Genomic DNA, 19,108 nt, shown 5'->3' on the forward strand with positions numbered 1-19,108 from the left:
CCGACCGGGAGTTAGACATGCACTGACCACCAGGGGGCAGCGTGGAATATGGTGGGCATCAGCGACATGGCGCTGGCAGCGGGCAGCAGTGGAGGTGCCACTGGCCCCAATGGGCCCTGATGAGAGTGGGACTACGGTGGGATGGTGCAGCCGGCACCAGGCCAAGGCAGGTGCAAAGGGAGGACCCAGCCAGCGGTGGTGGCAGGCAGCCGGGGGAAGGGAGGCCCCGGCCAGCAGCCACTAGGAACCCTACCCATGCACGAATTTCGTGCACTGGGCCTGTAGTCTATATATATAAAAGCCTAAGCGACCATTACAACTGGTTGTTCGGTCGACCAGTCACTATGATGCGCATTGACCACCAGGGGGCAGACACTCAATGCAGGAGATGACCCCGATGGTCAGTGCGCTCCCACAGCCAACCTCCTGCAGCTGGCCAACCTCCTGCGGTCCCTCTCCCTGGCTGGCCAGCCCCAATCAGCCCTGATCGCCAGCCAGGCCAAGGGATCCCACCCATGCACAAATTCGTGCACCAGGCCCCTAGTGTATCTGATTAAAAAAAAAAACAGCAAGGGCTTGGTACACAGATCCTCAGAGCCATCGTTCTGATCCTGCCACTTTTTAGCTATGTGACACAAATTCCTCAGCTATAAATTCTTCATCTTTAAAATGGGCATAATAATAAAAACAGCCCTAACTACTTCCAAAGTTGAGGATAAAATAATAGATTGAAAGGTATAAACAGATCTGAGTTTGGATGAAAATACAAAGTGCCCTGGACAAGCAATACTTCCAAGGGTTGAGGGAAAAGCCCAGAATGTGTACCAAGATATATGAGATAGTTTGAAATGAAGACAGAAAATATGATCCATTCAGACAGGCCCTGAATTCAAGCTTTCCAACAAACTTTTAATACAAGTTTTAGCCTAGGGACAATAAAAACAAAAATAAAGTAATAACCCTCCTCTCTTCTTCTACAAAAAGCTTATACTTGTGAGAGAACAAACATATACAATGTTACAAAAGAGATTTATACAAAGTGTCCTGAGGGTAATAGAAGAAAGCTTTGTACTATTATTTTATTTCTTAAACTATTGTGGGCACCTGGGTATTCAATGTATTATCCTTTATACTTTGTTGTATATCTTAAATATTTCATAATATTTTTTTATCAGCAGTAACCAAAAGGAAAGCTCTGTTGGAGGCCCAGTTTGGTATCTTTCTCTCTCCCTAAAAGTCTCCCAGCCACAGCTACTGAGTTTCCTGGAGAATCATTTCCCACAAAGGAAAATGGACCACAGCAAGCCCATGAAGTCACTCAGCAACATATGTCAAAGCTACTCTGCAGGAAATGAGGGGCCTCTTGGGGCTCAGACCCAAGTCCTGTGGAGATCTCAGAAACCACACCCCTCCACAGGACCCCATCTCTTCCTTGCCAGACAGAGTTCTTAATGTGAAGGCTCCACATTCCTAAGGTGCTAATGGGTAGAATTCAAGGGCACCTGTGAATATGGATGAGAAAGAAATTATATCTTTATTTTCAATATTCTCTTCTTGAAAGTTAACATTTCCTTTAATTACATATTGTAAGCGACCAACTACATTATAAGTAGTACCTATGATTTTTGTCACCAATAAAATTATAGTCATTTTCATGTCACATTACATTGTTTCAGATACCTTAAAATATTATTTACACTCCTCATTACTACCAAATTAGGGCACTTACTAGATCTGCTGCTAGATCACACATGACTGCAATCTTCCTGTCTATGGGCCCTCATGCGAGGTAGCTGGCCAACTATGAAGTAACTCTGCCCAATAATTGTTCAGCCACCAAACAGTGAGACCCCCTGGTGCTTACAGTGGTGATAAGAGACATCTAAGACACTTACATTTCCCTCATCCTTCCCCAAATCAAATCACTCCCTCCTGGTTCTCTTCAACCTGTGCCCTACCCTGCCTGCCAGGAAGCCCTCTCCAACCACCTTAGCCTAGCCCAGCCCACACAGAACTCACTTAACCCTTAATCTACAGTCTACAGTACCTGGTTTTGAGCTTCATTAAGCCTGTGCATTACGTTGTATTTAATAATCTCTAAATAAATATCCTATATCTGCACCCCAATCCCAGATTTAGACTTCTTTATTTTTTTCTTATCTTTTTTTTCTTATTTCTTTACTTTGCTTTTGTTGGTTGTGTTTTTTTTTTACTTGGATTTCTGTGGTAGCCCTAAGTTCCTTCCACAGTGCAAAGCAAGCAGTAAGCACTAGTTATGAGCTTATGGACTGAATAACTGATTGAGGCAGGGTCCCTGACTCAAATGTCTTAGTCTAGTTCTAATAACTCAGCTGGAACTTCTGTTTGATGCCTCTCTAGACATCAATTTCCTCATATGTATTTAAAAAAAAAAAAAGTGGGTGGAACTAACTGATGTTTCCACCTCTTAGCTTTTTTGAATTAGGCAACTACTTTTTAGCTCCCCAAGATCTGAGAAAAATTATGGGGGAAACCGAAAAGCCTCCCCCAGCTAGCCCAGGCAGGGTTAGTCACTTGCTCCTCTGGGTTTCCCACAGCCTTCTCTATGTATATACAATACCTCTATTACAAAGTTTATCACAGAGTTTTGAGAAAGTGTATAACGTAGCGGTTTGGGAGGTAGAGAGAAAAATCAGACTGCCTGGGTTTAAATTCTGGTTCTACTCCCTAATATTGTTTAACCTCGGGCAAAAGTTACTTAACCTATGATTCCATTTCCTTACCTATAAAATGAGGCTAATACTAGCACACAGAATGACTGGAAGAATAAATGTTTGGAATAGTGCCCGAAACTATTTTAGTAAGTACTAAAACATGTTTGCTGCTATTATTATTGATGTTATTAAAGTCTTACCAGGCACTGGGTTCCTACTTTAGCTGGATCTCTATCCTTCCATTCTCCATCATAGCACTCTGTTTATGTTTTCTTCCATGGCACTTACCACAATATACTATATTTATTTATATATTTATTTCCTATCTCCCCACTAGAGTGTAAACTTCATGAGGGCAGAGAACCTGTCTGTTTTGTTCAGCCTTAAATTCAACACCAAACATATTGCCTGGCCCAGAACAGGCACTTAAATAGCACATGAGCTGGCACTGTTCAATGTTTGCTAAATAAATTAACCTAGCTACAGGTGATTGTCAAAGCTGAGGAATGGGTGCAGATGATGTCCTAGCTACCCCAGGATTACTGTGACCCTCTCCCCAGCCTCCAATATTAGCCTCAGTCAAGCCCCACCCACCTGCCCTTGGCTCCAGTCCAGTTCCGGGAGCCACCCTCAGCTAAAATTAGCATAGCTACCAAGATGGCCAAGCCATTTATAGCCTTGGAAGCAACAGCAACTAGCTGGGTGGGCAGGCATGGCTCTGGCCTCCTACTCCATCAGGGTTTATTGAGAAGTCAGGCTGCACCCCACAAACAACCTACATGTCTGTCCTCCGAGGCTCTGTTCTAGCTATACTGAGTCAAACCACAGTTCCTGATTAGAGGTCCTCATATCTCCAACACTAGCAGTTACAACTCCAGACTTACCTGGGACCCCTCACACACATTCTGCAGAAAACATTTTGAGTTTCTAAAGGCAGTGAGCCCGGAGTCCAAAGGGAGATTCCAAGCCTGAGTTCCAGGCCAGCTTCAGAAATGCAGGCCCCAGAGCAGCATGGCCAGGATAGATCTTTAATGAGAAAGTGACTTAGCATAGCTCAGTGTACAGGCATCAAAGAGCCAGGAGGTGACAGGAATGGCCCAATGAGAGGGCCTGCTACCAGAGCACCTGCCTTCCCTGAAGGATCAGGCCTTTAGATGGGCATTTACATCCAATAAGAGAAAATATCCAATTCTCTTGCCCCTGCAGAAGACTCTCCAGAGTAGAAAAAGACAGGCCTTTTCTTCACTCTCTGCTGCAGTCACCAAGGCCTGCCTCACTAATTCACCAGGAGGAAAGTAAAATTCTCTTGGCCTTGCCCAGTGCTCATTTAACAGGGCAGGGCCTGAGACGATGGAAGTGGTCTAGAACTTAAGCATCAGAAAACCTGTCTATAAGACTGAGCACAGGATTCAGATTCTTTTTTTTAAAATATATTTTATTGATTTTTTACAGAGAGGAAGGGAGATGGATAGAGAGTTAGAAACATCAATGAGAGAGAAACATCGATCAGCTGCCTCCTGCACACTCCCCACTGGGGATGCGCCCGCAACCAAGGTACATGCCCTTGACCAGAATCGAACCTGGGACCCTTGAGTCCGCAGGCCAATGCTCTATCCACTGAGCCAAACCGGCTAGGGCAGGATTCAGATTCTTCACCCAGCTTTTGCCCCACATTCTAACAGGGCTATTGTGAGACTGTTGTAAGAAAAATAGCTATGTTATTGTGAAATATAAACTTCAGAGAACATATAAATTGACTGGGTATGTTGAATATGATTTAGAAAAGTGGCAGTTTTAAGAGCAAGTAAACTCCTGTGTTCTGAAGATACACAGGAACTGGAAAACCTACAAGATTCCTGGCTGCGCATAAAACTTCTTCCCAAATCCTCTAGCTGTGCCCATTCCACAAACCACCTCTTTGCAAAACTTAGTTCCTGTATGAATCAGAGACAAACTTCCCAACAGACCCAAGGGGACAACCTGCCAGAACAATAGTGCTGGGGCCTCCAAGTTCCCACAGACCATAGCCATTCCCAGCACCCTAGGGTCTCTGAGGCTTCCCTCCCTAGGATTCCGTATTATTTTGACAGCAGAAACTAATTTCTGAATTGAAAGGAAGACCAAGAGAGGCCTAAGTGGTATAATCAACACATCAAGGCCTCTGAAATACGTTGTAGGAAAGACTGCCTCCATAAGCTCAAGTTAGGGGGTGGTTCTGAAGGATGCTGGAATGCCTCTCATTTATCACCCCCTCCACAAACACAACATATTCCTGGTAGCTAGCTAATACCTAAAATTCAAAACTTCATCCCTTTAGCTTGTGTCTAACCTATAAAACACCTCCCCCCCCAAAAAATATTCATTTTATGTTAGACGCTCATATTTTAGGGTTAAAAGGGAACATATCAGTTATAAACAGGGATGTCACTGGAACAACAGAGATGTTCCTTAGAGCTACTTCACAGTTTGACCTACATCTGCCTACCAATCTTTCACTTCACAGCCCAATCAGAACCAAGCTTTGAGCTATGTTTCAGGGGCCAAGGAGACACCATATGGAGAAAAAGGATTAATATGCAAGAAGGACCTATCTTCAAAGCAACACCAAGGTGCCATGCTTGTATACAGGGCAACCCTAACTTCAGTTGGAACCCAGCCCTTGGGGTACCTGGAATCACACGCAACCCAGTCAAGGAAGTTAAAAGGGGGTTTCCTAAGAAAGAGTCTACCACCAAAGCCAGCCTCTGAATGCATCCGTGAAACTTCCCAGCCACCATGCCCTGTTCCCTTTTCCTCCTCGTATCGATGGTTATCCACTGAGCATCCTCTCACTGGAGCTTGCCCACTTCAGAAAGAACCCAGCTATTTAACTATCCCCACTCTGCAGCCCACTGCTTTGGGCAGAACACCGTGAGAGCAACAGAGAAAGAACACAGAATTCCTTCTAACCCTTGTATAAAACAAATGCATTTTAAAAAGGGCTCTTTTATTCTGCACCAAAACACCAGCAAGGCTCCTGCTCTCTGACCAGGCTCCCGTGAGTACATAGGAGAAACCAGGACAGAACAAACATATCGTAGAATCCCCACCCTCATCCGTCAGGAGAAACAGAGGTCAACAAGTGGTCCCAGACGTGACATGGTGCCCGTGTTGAGGAAAGGCCATTGAACGCCCTTGTGGGAAACAGATTTTTAAAAATTCCATCTAAGGAAGTGCCCTGTGTGTCACAGCTAATACCCAGCAGATTACCTAAGGGAAGGGAGGGCCTGGGGTTCCCACACTTGCTGGAAGAGGAAGGCACACCTGATCATACCAATGGAGCTGGCCTAGCCCTGACTGTCCCTGCCCAGCCCAAGTAGCCTCAACCTCCCTGGGTTGCCAAGTGCTGAAGAAGCCAACAGCGATCGACTGATGGGCCCTGGCCACTCTTCCTGACAAGCAGCTCCGGGAAGGGGTCCTGGCTTGCGGATCCGAAAGGCCAAGGGGCCCCAGAAGCAGACCTCTCCCACTGCCCACAAAAGACATCCTGAGGGGGGATGAGGAAAGTGGTGCAAGAGAGAAAAGCCCATTAGCCAGGTCTCCCGAACGGGAAGAACTGCTTGGACTCCTGGGAACAGGCAGTGCCCCTGTGTGAGTCCTCCATCCCACAGCACATGGAGAAGACGAGTTCAACTTGCCCATGAGGGCGCCTGGGTTCCGAGTTAAAGCCCCCGGCCCGGCCCGGCCGGTGGCAAAGCCTTACCTTCCGCCGTGGACTCCTCGCTATTGGCCCCCGAGCCGGCTGCCGTCGTCGCCTTCTCGCTGTGGATGTGGCTGAGGCTCTGGCCGTGGTGCAGGAGGAGCCCCCAGAGGAGCCACAGGGCGAGGCGCGCGCACAGACCCATGGCCCGGGGTCTCCGTCAGCAGGCGCCCGACGCGGACACCGCGGGACCCCCGAGGGGAGGCCGGGAGGCCGGGAGCGCGGGCGTGGGTCCTGGAGCTCCAGGCAGGGTGCCCTCGAGGCGCCGCAGCTGTCCAGGCACTCGGGGGCCGGCCTCCTCCGACAGCCCAAAGGTCAAGGGCTCCAAGTTTGGGCTCGGAAGGAGGGCCGTCGCCTCCGGTCCGACAGTGGGTCCGCCGGAGTTGGGGCGGCCTGAGCGCCCAGTGTGCCCGGGCCGCTTCCGGAGAGTTTGGACGGGGTGGCTGCCGGGCCGGCCGCGCGGTCAGCTCCGCAGCGGGCTACACCCCTGAGGGAGGGAGCGGGCGGGCGGAATCTCCCGCGAGCAGGGGGGTGGAGGGGGAGAAGCGCGGGGAGGAGGGGGGCACCTGGCCTCGCCCCGCCGTGGAGGGGCGAGCAGCACCGGCTCCGGGGCGAGCAGGCCCCCGCGGGCGCGGGCGGCGCCGGGATCCCAGGCCTCCGAGGCCGAGGTCAGTGCCCCCGCCCAGTCCCGTGCCCAGGCGGCCGGCTGAGCGCAGGTTCAGCAGGCGGACGCGCACGGGCCAGGCCCGGGACAGCGGCTCCCCGGCGGGCGGGCGGGCGGGCGGCGCGGGGCGGGCCCGGGCGGGCGGGGGCGTGCTCTCCCACTGGCCCGCCCCGCGCCGCCCGGCCCCCTGCGAAGCCCGGCCCGCCCCTGCGCCCGGTTTATCCCGGAATAACCTGTTGGAGGCACCCACCGGGCGCCCCTAACCCCCGGCGGGCTCCCCTGGCCCCCGGCCCGCGCTAGTCTCCGCGGGGACCCCTCTCCCGCGCCAAGGGTCGGGTGCCGGCCTCCCTTTCCCCGACGAGAGTCTCTCCCGCGCTAACCGTCCGCGAACTGGCGGACGGGCCCCTGACACGCAGTGGCTCAGGTAACCCAGGCCTGCGGCGGCAGCGACGACGAAGGCGGCAGGAGCTGCCCTGCCAGGGTCTCCGGGCCTCAGTGCTGCTCCACTCGCCTCAGCTCCAGAGCCGGGCTGGACAGAGGCCCGCGGCACAAAGATTGCCGCCCGAGGCTGCTGGAGGCGACAACGGCCCGGCCGGATTTGGCCCGGGGTGCGCTCCCAGCCCCCTACTCAGAGCCGGCTTTCTAAGCTCCGCCCTCCGCCGCGCCGCGCAGCCAATCGAATTCCGCCTCTCTGCAGCTTAGGAACCCGCGCGCTTCGTCACCCGTGTGCAGCGGCCCCTGGCGGGAAAATCTGGGTACTGCCGATAGAACACGAGCTCCTGGAAGGCCCTGCCCCTTTGCAGAGGGTTGGGGAGTCAAGCAAGGACCCGCCCCAGGGGAGGCCCAGTAGGGACGGCCAGAAAACGAAAAGTCCCCACCACTAAAGGGAAAACTGCCCTACACATCCCTTCAGTCTCGGCTAAAGAGCCCAATCGGCCGTCCAGACCCCTCCCCGCCTCATCCAAGCTAAGTAGGATGCCCTCACTTCACTTTCCTACCTGCCTCTTAAGTCCCCTCCCCTTTGAGGTTTTTGCGGGTCGGGCCTGTAGCTGGTTCTTGCCCGCACCTCACACTCCCAGCTCTCTTTGTCACTTGAAGGAGGTGTTAGGGACCTGAGAATGAGTGCCCCAGTGAAGGGAGAGCTGCTCCTGGGCCTCCTTTAACAGAGCCTGCACTTCCTGTTCTCTTCTCAAGTATGCTGTCAGCAAATCTTTACAGAAACCTGCTCTGTGCCCTACCCTGTCCTTGGCACCGGAGGCAGGGGAAGGAATTAGGCCCAGTCCCTCCTCTGACTGACAGTGCTAAGCTAACTACCTGTTCTGAACAAGCCCACCAAACCTGGAACATGGATTTGCCCAACAGCTGCCTGGCTTAAGGGTTAGATTGTTGATATAAAAATACATATCTAACGTCATCTACTACCACTCTCCCTAAGCTCCAGTCACACTGACCTTGTTTAAGTTCCTCAAACACATGGAACCTAAGTCATTGGTATGTGCTGAGACACTCCCTCACACCCCGCAACTCCTCATGTAGCTGGCCTCTCATAGATAGAGTTTAAGGTCTCCTTTTCTGAGACTCTTAACTCTGACCACTCCCTCTAATCCAGAATTGGGCCATGCACATGTCTGCCTCCCCCTAACCCAGTGATGGCAAACCTATGACACGCATGTCAGAGGTGACACTCGAACTCATTTTTTTGGTTTTTTTTCTTTGTTAAATGGCATTTAAATATATAAAATAAATGTCAAAAATATAAGTCTCCCCCAGGCCAGGCACCTTTAGTGTTCCCTCTCCTAAGCTCCAAGGCCCTTCTTTAACTTTGTAACTTAGTTCCTGAGCCTATTTCTTATAGAGCTCACTTCTTCTTCCTCTCTGACTTTCTATATAAATGTTCTCTTATAATTTGAGTCTTGGCTCTGAACTCTTTCTTGGCCAGAACTCAAAGTACAGAGTTTGCTTAACCAAGCTCTGGTCTGACCGCTTGTCTAACACCTGGAGTGGTTATCACCGCCAACAGGTCTTTCCATTTGAATTCAGCAAATCATCACTTAGTGTACGAAAGGCAAAATGTATAAAGTATAGCCCTAACCCAGCGGTTCTCAACCTGTGGGTCACGACCCCTTTGGAGGTCGAACAACCCTTTCACAGGGGTCACCTAAGACCATCGGAAAACACATATATAATTACATATTGTTTTTGTGATTAATCACTATGCTTTAATTATGTTCAATTTGTAACAATGAAATTGGGGGTCACCACAACATGAGGAACTGTATTAAAGGGTCACAGCATTAGGAAGTTTGAGAACCACTGCCCAACCAGTTTGGCTCAGTGGATAGAGCGTCGACCTGTGGACTGAAGGGTCCCAGGTTTGATTCTGGTCAAGGGCATATACCTTGGTTGCGGGCACATCCTCAGTAGGAGGTGTGCAGGAGGCAGCTGATCGATGTTTCTCTCTCATCAATGTTTCTAACTCTCTCTCTCCCTTCCTCTCTGTAAAAAATCAATAAAATATATTTTTTTAAAAAAAGGAAAAATGTATAAAGTATAAAAAAAATATGTAAGTCTTTGTTTTACTATGGTTGCAAATATCAAAAAATTTCTATATGTGACATGGCACCAGAGTTAAGTTAGGGTTTTTCAAAATGCTGACACGCTGAGCTCAAAAGGTTCGCCATCACTGCCCTAACCCATAGGATTGTGAGTTTTCAGAAGTCAAGGGCTGTGCCTTATTCATTTCTGAGGAAAAGGATGCATTCACAGGCCCTGCACATAGTAAGTTGACATGAGTTAATCCATATGATCACTCAAATATTTATTGAGTAACAACTGTGTGCTGGGAAATTGGACAGAACAGAAAATGAGCCCCTGACCTAGGTTCTAGTAGACCTATGCTCTGAGCCAGGGTCTTTTTTTTTTTTTTAATATATATTTCTTTATTGATTTCAGAGAGGAAGGGAGAAAGAGAGAGATAGAAACATCAATGATGAGAGAGGATCATTGATTGGCTGCCTCCTGCACACCCCCTACTGGGGATCAAGCCTGCAACCCAGGCATGTACCCTTGGCCAGAATTGAACCTGGGACCCTTCAGTCGGCAGGCCAACGCTCTGTCCACTGAGCCAAGCCAGCTAGGGCTGAGCCAGGGTCTTAAACTCAAATGGAAAAGCAGGCAGATAGGTAACACAGTTGAGAGGAGTAGATAAAAGTATAGGAAGTGGTGGGGAGCGTAGCACACAGGAAAGCAGGCAGAAAAGTAGACTCAGTATTGCTGGATCATCTTTAAGAGAAGATGAAAAACCGGATTTTTTTATATGTCCCTTTTTTTAGTATTAGCAGCTCATTTTTAAAAGTGTAAGCCACACAAAACACATCTGCAGCCTGAATCACTCAGACTGCTCGTTTGTCACATCTGTGTAAGCCAACCCATCTGCCTGTTCACTCATTTGTCTACAAGAACACACAAGAATAAAGGAAAGGAAAGCATGCTTACAACTTCCTTTAAATTCAACCGCATCATTTCTCTTAGCTGCCACATGATTTCTTTGGGGTTATGGGCCCATAACCCATGTGGTACAAAGAGCCTAGAGGCAGGAAGTAAGGGTCTGTTACCATTTCACATCAATATCTTGAATCTTTTAGAACCTGTTGCATTTCCTGTGAGGCTAAAATGGTGTCTGAGAATTAAAAAATAGAATTACCATATGATCCAATAACTCTACTTGTGTGCATAGAATGCCCAAAAAATTAAAAACAGGGTCTCAAAAAGGTATTTGTATACCCATGTTCATAGCAGCTATAAGCTATTCTCAATAGCCAAGAGGTAGAAGCAACCCAAGTGCATACAAACAGATGAATGGATTTTTAAAACGTGGTATATACATACAATAGAATATTATTCAGCCTTTAAAAAGAAGGAAATTCTACATGCTACTATATGGATGAACCTTGGGGACATTATGCTAAATGAAATAAGCCAATCACAAAAGACAGATAACTATATGATTTCACTTATATAAGGTAACTAGAGTAGTAAAATTCACAGATACAGAAAGTAGGACAGTGGTTGCCAAGGGTTTGGGGCAGGGGAGCATAGGGAATTGTTTAATGGATATAGTTTCAGTTTTGCAAGATGAAAAGAGTTCTAGAGATAGGTTGCAAAACAATGTGAATGTTGCTAACATGACTGAACTGTACATTTAAAAATGGTTAAGATGGTAAATTTTAATATTATGTGTATTTTACCACAATGAAAAATAGTGTCTGGGAGCCAAAAACATGGTCTGGACAACAGAAGGAACATTCTGATCTCCTCTCTGCCTCCAAAATCATGATGTGACAACAGAAAATCCAGTTCCTCTCTGGATCTGTCTCCCCAACTATAGGATGAGTAGGTACCTGATTATAGATCCAGTTCAGCTTTAAAATTTTACTGGTACAAGATAGGAACATCCTGAGACCTCATGGATATTCCTGGATCAGAAGCTGTGACTCTCAACTCAATAGCTCTTATATTGGATCCTCATGTGATTATAGCCTCTGCAAGAAGAGTTTTTTATTTGTGATCTGTCTTTTTACAACCCATACACTAAGCCTTTAACATGTGCCAGGTGTATCTCCCTTGAATCACCCTTCAGTCTTTGTTCATAATAGATATTCTACAGACATTGGTTAAATCAAACTGGATAAACAATTCTCATGCCTCTATTCCATCATTTTCAAGAGCTTTCATATCTATTATCTCATTTCCTCCCTCACAAGAACTCTGCTAGATAAGACAAGCTATACAGTACTCATTTTACAAACGAACAAACGGAGGCTGAGAAGATGACATGGCAACCACATCAAGCTCTCTTTCTCCTTTGGGATTTCCTCTCCATCCTAAAAGTTTCAGCTCAAGTGAAATAAAAGCATTCATGCTTTGACCAATGGTGACAGCCTAGCATGAACCAGAAGTTATTAGAAAAAAAAAAAAGACCCAGTACCTTCCCTGACTTGTCCTGTCTCTGCTACACCGCTTAGAGTACTTATATAACTGGATTGTGATGACCTAATAAGTATCTATTTTCCCCATTAGCCCCTGAGCTCATTCAGGACTGTGTTTCATTCATCTTTATATTCTTCCAGGTACTTACCTGGTACTTAATAAAAGTGAATAATGAATGATGTGTGTTCTGTACAGCAGCCTAGCTGTCCTTCCTGTACATTACAGGGTTTCTGGATACCAATAGCTTTCATTTGGAAAGTGAGAGAATCTTCAGCAGAAGTGTAATAGAGTCCTAAATCTCTGGCTCAGAAAAATTTAAGAATCTCTGAGTCTGGGCTGTGTTATCTGTGGAGCTCCCTGGTGTCCAAACATGGCAAGTACAGCCATTACTGAGAAGCTGCCACACTCTGGCAGGATAGGGAATAGGGAAAGAGATCTTGGCTTCTAACAACCCTTCCCAAGCTAGTTTCACAAAGAGAATCATCTCCCCTGCCAGAATCAGTTCTAGAATCTTACTGCCAATGTTCACTCATCCATTTAACATCTACTGACCACCTGTTCGTGACAACCCAGTTCCTACCCTCAAAGAGCTCAGTTTTTAGAAGAGCAACTGGTACTTGTGAATAATGTCTTGAAAGGAAATGGTACAGGGGCAGGTGAGGGAGCACAGAAGAGGGACAAGTAACTGCCTAAAGCAATCAGAAAGGCTGTACACAGATGAGGGTGAAGGGTTTTGGAATTAGACTGCTTAGGTTTACAACCTGGCTAAGCTGTGTGACTTTGTGCAAACTGAGTTGCTCCTGAACACACCAGGGCTGAAGAAGAAGGCATTTCCCAGAGGAGATTATGCCAGTGGCCTGGGTACCACCTAGTTTGGAAAACCTCAAAGATGCAAAGCTGTCCCTGAGGCAAATAAGACAACTATTGTTCTGCCTGCTTGGGAGAAGGAACCCCCTCCACCCACCCCGGGAAGATAGGGCATATCTTTGGTCCCACCTCCCACTAATCCAGTTAGGTTCTTGGAGGGAATCAGGAACAATGGATCAGAGGATGCTACTATAGAATTTTGTTTCATTTGTCACTTCCCCTGTTCTTTCTCTGCCATCTCTTGTCTTGCCCCTCATTTTCCCATGTCACGAAATGGGACATCAGGCTGTCTTTAGGGATAGCAATGAAGGGCAGACTTCTACTTCCACTCTTCAGGCAGACTGAGAGTGGGAAGAACAGGGAATACAGAGGAGTCCCAAGAGGTGAGGTCCCTAGAACCACATCCGAGTCAAAGGAGAACTTTGATTTAGGGTTAGCCTAAAGAGACTGGGATAGGGACTGGAATTAAGCAGAAAACCCTTATGGGCCACTGGTGAGCTATAGGAGCTGGAGTTCAGTGAGGACTAAGCTAGAAGCTTCTAGGGCAGGGGTGAGATTAGTTCAGGTCCCTTCTTCTCCTCCTCTCTGTTGCCAGCCTGCTCTTGTAGGAGAACCAAGTCAGCTTTAGCATTTTGACCTTGAGAAAGAAGGAAGAATTGGTGAGGGGGGAAGAACCTGAGAACACCATGGGCATATGGAGAAATTAACTACAGTAATGTTCATTTGTTATACCCTGGACAATCTGCTAGATGCTTGAATTATCTCATTTAATATTCACAATCCCACAAAGCACACAGTATTGTCATTCTCCTTTTAAAATGAAACAGATCATACTTGTGTATGATTTTCTGTTTAAGACCTATCTCCCTGGCTTCTGGCTCTCATAGCCACTGCAGTACATTGAGCACCATAGAGACAGTGCAAGGGCAAGTGCAAGACAGAAGGGCACTGGACAACTCTGTGCTTACTGCGGAAAAATAATTAAACATGGGAAAGGAGATCCTAAGAAGCCAAGAGGCAAAATGTCATCATGGTTTTTGTTTTGTTTTTGTTAATCCTCACCCAAGAATATTTTTCCATTGATTTTTAGAGAGGGGGGGAGGGAGGGGGAGAGACAGAGAGAGAGATACATCAATTGGTTGCCTCCCACATGTGCCCAAACCAGGGCCAGTGATAGATCCTGCAACAGAGGTACATGCCCTTGACCAGAATCGAATCTGGGACTCTTCAGTCTGCGGGTGGATGCTCTATCCATTGAACCACCCCGGCTAGGGCCATGATATGTTTTTTGTGTGCACATGTGCCAGGAGGAGCACAAGAAGAAGCACCCAGATGCTTCAGTCAACCTCTCTGAGTTTTCTAAGTGCTCAGAGAGGTGGAAGACCATATGTGCTAAAGAGAAAAGAAAATTTGAAGACATGGCAAAGGCAGGCAAGGCCCATTATGAAAGAGAAATGAAAACTATATCCCTCCTAAAGGGAAAACAAACAAAAAAAAGTTTAAGGATCCCAATGCACCCACGAGGCCTCCTTCGGCCTTTTTCTTGTTTTTTTCTAAGCTGCCCAAAAATTAAAGGAGAGAATTCTGGCTTACCCATTGGTGATGTTGCAAAAAAGGTGGGAGAGATGTGGAATCACACTGCTGCAGGTGACAAGCAGCCTGATGAGAAGACAGCTGCTAAGCTAAAGGAGAAGTACAAAAAAGATATTGCTGCATGCTGAGCTAAAGGAAAGCCTGATGCAGCAAAAAAAGGGAGTTGTCAGGCTGAAAGGGGCAAGAAAAAGAAGGAAGATGAGGAAATTGAAGAGGATGGGGAGAAGGAAGAAGAAGAAGAAGAAGAAGAAGAAGAAGAAGAAGAAGAAGAAGAAGAAGAAGAAGAAGAAAAAGAAGAAGAAGAAGGAGGAGGAGGGGGAGGAGGAGGAGGAGGAGGAGAAGGAGGAGGAGGAGGAGGAGGAGAAGGAGGAGGAGGAGGAGGAGGAGGAGGAGGAGGAGGAGGAGGAGGAGATGATGATAACAAAGAATAAGTTGGTTCTAGCACAGTTTTTTCCTTGTATATAAAGCATTTTCCCCACCTTGGGACACAACTCATTCCTTTTAAAGGAAAAAAATTGAAATGTAAGGGTGTGTAAGATTTGTTTTTAAACTGTAGAGTGTCTTTTCTTGTATAGTTAACCCACTACTGAATGGGTCTTTAGATAACCCTGTCCTGGTGGTATTTTCAATAGCCACTAACCTTGCCTGGTACAGTATGGGGCCTTTAAAATGGCATGGAAATTTAAAGCAGGTTCTTGGTGCACAGCACAAATTAGTTATATATGGGGTGATAGTTTTTACATCTTCAATTGTCTCTGATGCAACTTATATAATATAATTGTTGTTCTGTTAACTGAATACCACTTTAATTGCAAAAAAAATTGCAGCTGCTTTGTTGACATTCTGAATACTTCTCGGTAAATATAATTTTTTTATTAGAAAAAAAATCTATTTTCTTTGCCAGTTATATCAGGATAGGGACTTGTCTATGTTTTCACACCTGCATCCTTGGTGTGACACTATACCTGGCCCAGAAAAGATTTTCAATAAATGTTTGTTCAAGAAATGAAAGAGAGTGGTCATTTTGACTGACTTGCCCAAGTTCACAATGTAAGCTGTATAACCAGGATTTGAATCCTGGGCTGTTTGGCTCCAGAACCTGTCTGTGATCTCTCTATTCTACCCCAACAAAATGCTTTCATGTGGTGTCTCACTTCTAAACATCCCGACTTGGTGCCCTTGTCTCTCAGCTGCTTGTGAGCACAAAAAGCTCACCTATTCTGAAAAAGCAAGTGAGAGAGCAGGAAGAAGAAACAGCCCTTCTGGGGTTGTGCTCTCTTTCTACCCTCTTCAGCTGAGTCCCTCCCTTTCCAAGAAGCCTTTGCAAACAGTCTCACCTATCTACCTGCCTCTCTCTCCTCTAACCTTATTGGCCCTTCCTATCTCTGTGCCATAAAAGTGGCTCCAAGTCACCTGGCTTCTGATAGTTTTATACATTTTTGTGCTTTATTAAGACAATTTAATTCCACAGACATATACTGAAGGCAAATGTGTGCTGCGCCAGGCCCAATGGGTGGACACAGAGATGAATCAGACACAACCTCAAAGGACTTACAGTCAGTGGGGAAGACAGACATTAGGTACAGATACAATTAACTAGAGCACAAAGCAAGGTGACCTAACTGGTATGAAAGAACTATGAGCAATATGCTACATGCATAAACCTTAATTACTTAATTATTATTATGAAGAGTGTATCATAGGTCAGAGCTCAAAGGTATTATCTGGTTCAACCCCTTGTTTTCCAGTGAAGGAGTCTTAGACCCAGAGAAGGGTGAGACCTAACCTAGAGTTTCCCTAGTCAGTCTGGACAAGCCAAGACTAGACTTCAGGTCTTCTTGGGTTTTGTTGTTGTTGTTGTTGTTTGTTAAGCCTCACCTGAGGATATTTTTCTATTGATTTTTGGAGAGAGTGGAAGGGCGGGGGAGAAACAGAGTGGGAGAAACATCTGCTAGGATGTGAGAGAGACACATTGATTGGTTGTCTCCTGCAGGCACCCTGACCAGGGCAGGGGATAGTACCTGCAATTGAGGTACATGCCCTTGACAGGAATTGAACCAGGGACCCTTCAGTCCACAAGCCAATGCTCTATCCACTGAGCCCAACTGTCTAGGGCAGACTTCAGGTCTTCTGAAGCCCAGCCCAGGGCTCTTTACTTGTCCTCTAGTAGCTTTATATGCAGAAGTCTCATATCCCACCAGACCATGGACTCTTCAAAGTCAAGTCAAGTTCTCTGACCTAAGCAAGCTAAACCAGGGCCAACCATGGGCTCAGGAAATGCAGTCTGACCACAGGGTGCCCATCCAGCCTTTTGGTCTACTGAATCTAACAGATACCCAACTTTTACCACTATGCTTCTAAAATTGATTTTCAAGTATTTTTCATAGAAAACATTTTTTTTAATGAGCTCTTTACCCAGAACACTAGTATATAAATCTGATAAAAATCAACCAACTCTGGTTGAAGGGAAGGGAGGCCAGAACTCCACTATTTTCCTGCCCTCAAATCCTGGGAAGGGACCTCTAAGAACACAACTCAAAAACCTTTGTTCTGGGACATAGTTTTTAATGGCCCATAGAATTCATTGTACTATGTGGTCCTCCACTGAACCCTGTCTTTTATGAAACTCACAGTACTTTCTTCCTTATTTTTTTAAAATACATTTTATTGATTTTTTACAGAGAGGAAGGGAGAGAGATAGAGAGTTAGAAACATCAATGAGAGAGAAACATCGATCATCTGCCTCCTGCACACCTCCCACCGGGGATGTGCCCGCAACCAAGGTACATGCCCTTGACTAGAATCGAACCTGAGACCTTTCAGTCCGCAGGTCAACGCTCTATCCACTGAGCCAAACCGGTTATGGTGTTTCTTCATTATTAATGACAACCACCAGCCATGTGCTCCCAGTAGGGTATGGAGGAGAACCAGGTTTTCCCCTTGTGTTTCCAGGTCTCCATTCCTCTAGAAAGGAGCTGGTCCCAAGTGCTCTGAGGAGGGTGAAGAGAGATCCAAACTCTGCCTGGGGAGGGGTGGGGGGAGAGAGGGAAGCTTCCCTAGAAGCAGCATGGAGGATGAATTAATCTACTCAGTCATTTACCAGCCTGAATCTGATAGGGGCTCTAACTTCATGTCCCATACTCACTAGCTACATGCACTATTGAGCACTTGAAATGTGTCTAGCCAAAATTCAGATATACTGTTAGGTATAAAACACACCAGATTTCAAAGACTTAGTACCAAATGAAAAGAGCCTGCAGGTGTGGCTCAGTGGTTGAGCCTCCACCCATGAACCAAAAGGTCCCTGGTTCGATTCCCAGTAGGGCACATGCCCAGGTTGCAGGCTGGATCCCCAGTAGGGGTGTGCAGGAGGCAGCCAATTAATGTCTCCTTCTCACTGATGTTTCTCTCTAAAATCAATAAAAAACACATTTTTTAAAAAAGAACGTAAAATATCCTATTCATTTATAACCAATAATTTTTATATATTGATTACATGTTAAAGGATAATATTTTGGGTAATTTGGGATAAGTAAAATATATTATTAATCGTATCTGTTTCTTTTAAATTAAAAAAATGTCATTACTAGAAAATTTTAAATTACATTTATGCTTCACATTACATTTCTACTGGACAGCATTAGGAGAGACTATTAAGTGCACGGCAGAGGTGGTGTGTGTGTGTGTGTGTGTGTGTGTGTGTGTGTGTACGCATTGTGGGACGGGTAAGAATGGCAGCCAGGCAGGGAATAGTCCGTTAGGGCCAGATTGTGAAAGACGAGTCTATTTCCTCTAGCAGTCAAGACAGAAAAGAAGTCAGAGGGAGTAGGATGCGCCAAGACCCAAAGATATGGGCAGGCACATTGTGTTTAGGGAACTCATTCTCATTTCCTTTGAGCTAGGCATTGACAGAAGGCCTTTTACATCCATTCTCATGTTATCTTCCCAACTACAGGATGAAGAAGAGGTTATGTCGAAGACAGAATTGAGGCTGAGAAAGGATAAGCTATTTATTCTCTAAGTTGTTCCTTCTCTTTATCCGAAAAGCCTCTTGGAGACAGTGTGCTTGTCTTAATCGCCTCTCAGTTTTCCTACACAGCACCTTGCACGTGGTAGGCGCTCAGAAAGTTGTTTTTGAACCAAGGATGTCCCTTCTCGAGTCAGAGCTCCACGCACAACGCCTGGGAGCAGAAGCACCAGGGGGCGCCCACGAGCCCGCCCACCCTCGCGTCCTCGGGGCCGGGCGGGGATTTCAGGCCTGGGTGCGGTCCTTCAGCCCCAAGCAGTTGCGCGCCTCCGCGAGAAGCCGGGGCCGGGGGAGCCCCACGTCCTCGCCGCGCCCCGCCCCCTCCCCAGAGCCCGGGCGCGCCGAACGGCCGGGTGCGGAACGACGACGCGACATCCTGTTTTGGGGGCCCACGGCTCCGCCTGCGCCTCTGCTGATCTTGTCTTTCCCCGGGTGCTGACGCCAGCTCCCCTCCCCCCCACCCCATGTCCGCACCCTCCCCAGGGGTCTGGGCCTTCCCACTGCTGAATCACCACCCCTGCACCACTCCGCACCCC

The 19,108-nt window shown here is 47.0% G+C and overlaps 1 protein-coding gene and 1 pseudogene across 12 annotated transcripts in view; one reads left to right on the plus strand and one right to left on the minus strand.

The window, feature by feature from the left end:
• Positions 1 to 7,143, minus strand: part of STIM1 (stromal interaction molecule 1) — a 187,251-nt gene extending 180,108 nt beyond the window's left edge. For 4 of the 12 annotated variants that reach the window (XR_011472845.1, XR_011472846.1, XM_070425482.1 and 1 more), the window contains exon 1: positions 6,436 to 7,141. Coding sequence is in view for 9 of the 12 variants with exons in the window: in XM_070425482.1 (XP_070281583.1) it covers positions 6,436 to 6,577 (142 nt within the window). In the remaining 3 variants the exon portion in view is untranslated. Of the gene's footprint in view, positions 1 to 6,435 lie in introns of all 12 variants that reach the window. The other 8 variants (XR_011472844.1, XM_070425486.1, XM_070425488.1 and 5 more) reach the window with 6 other exon arrangements.
• Positions 7,144 to 14,250: 7,107 nt separating this feature from the next.
• Positions 14,251 to 14,841, plus strand: LOC139018428 (high mobility group protein B1 pseudogene; annotated as a pseudogene).
• The last annotated feature ends 4,267 nt before the right edge of the window (positions 14,842 to 19,108 follow it).

This window comes from Myotis yumanensis, unplaced genomic scaffold, assembly GCF_028538775.1.
Source record: "Myotis yumanensis isolate MYYU_CA2020_CCGP unplaced genomic scaffold, mMyoYum1.0.hap1 SCAF_10, whole genome shotgun sequence".
Classification (NCBI taxonomy): domain Eukaryota; kingdom Metazoa; phylum Chordata; class Mammalia; order Chiroptera; family Vespertilionidae; genus Myotis; species Myotis yumanensis.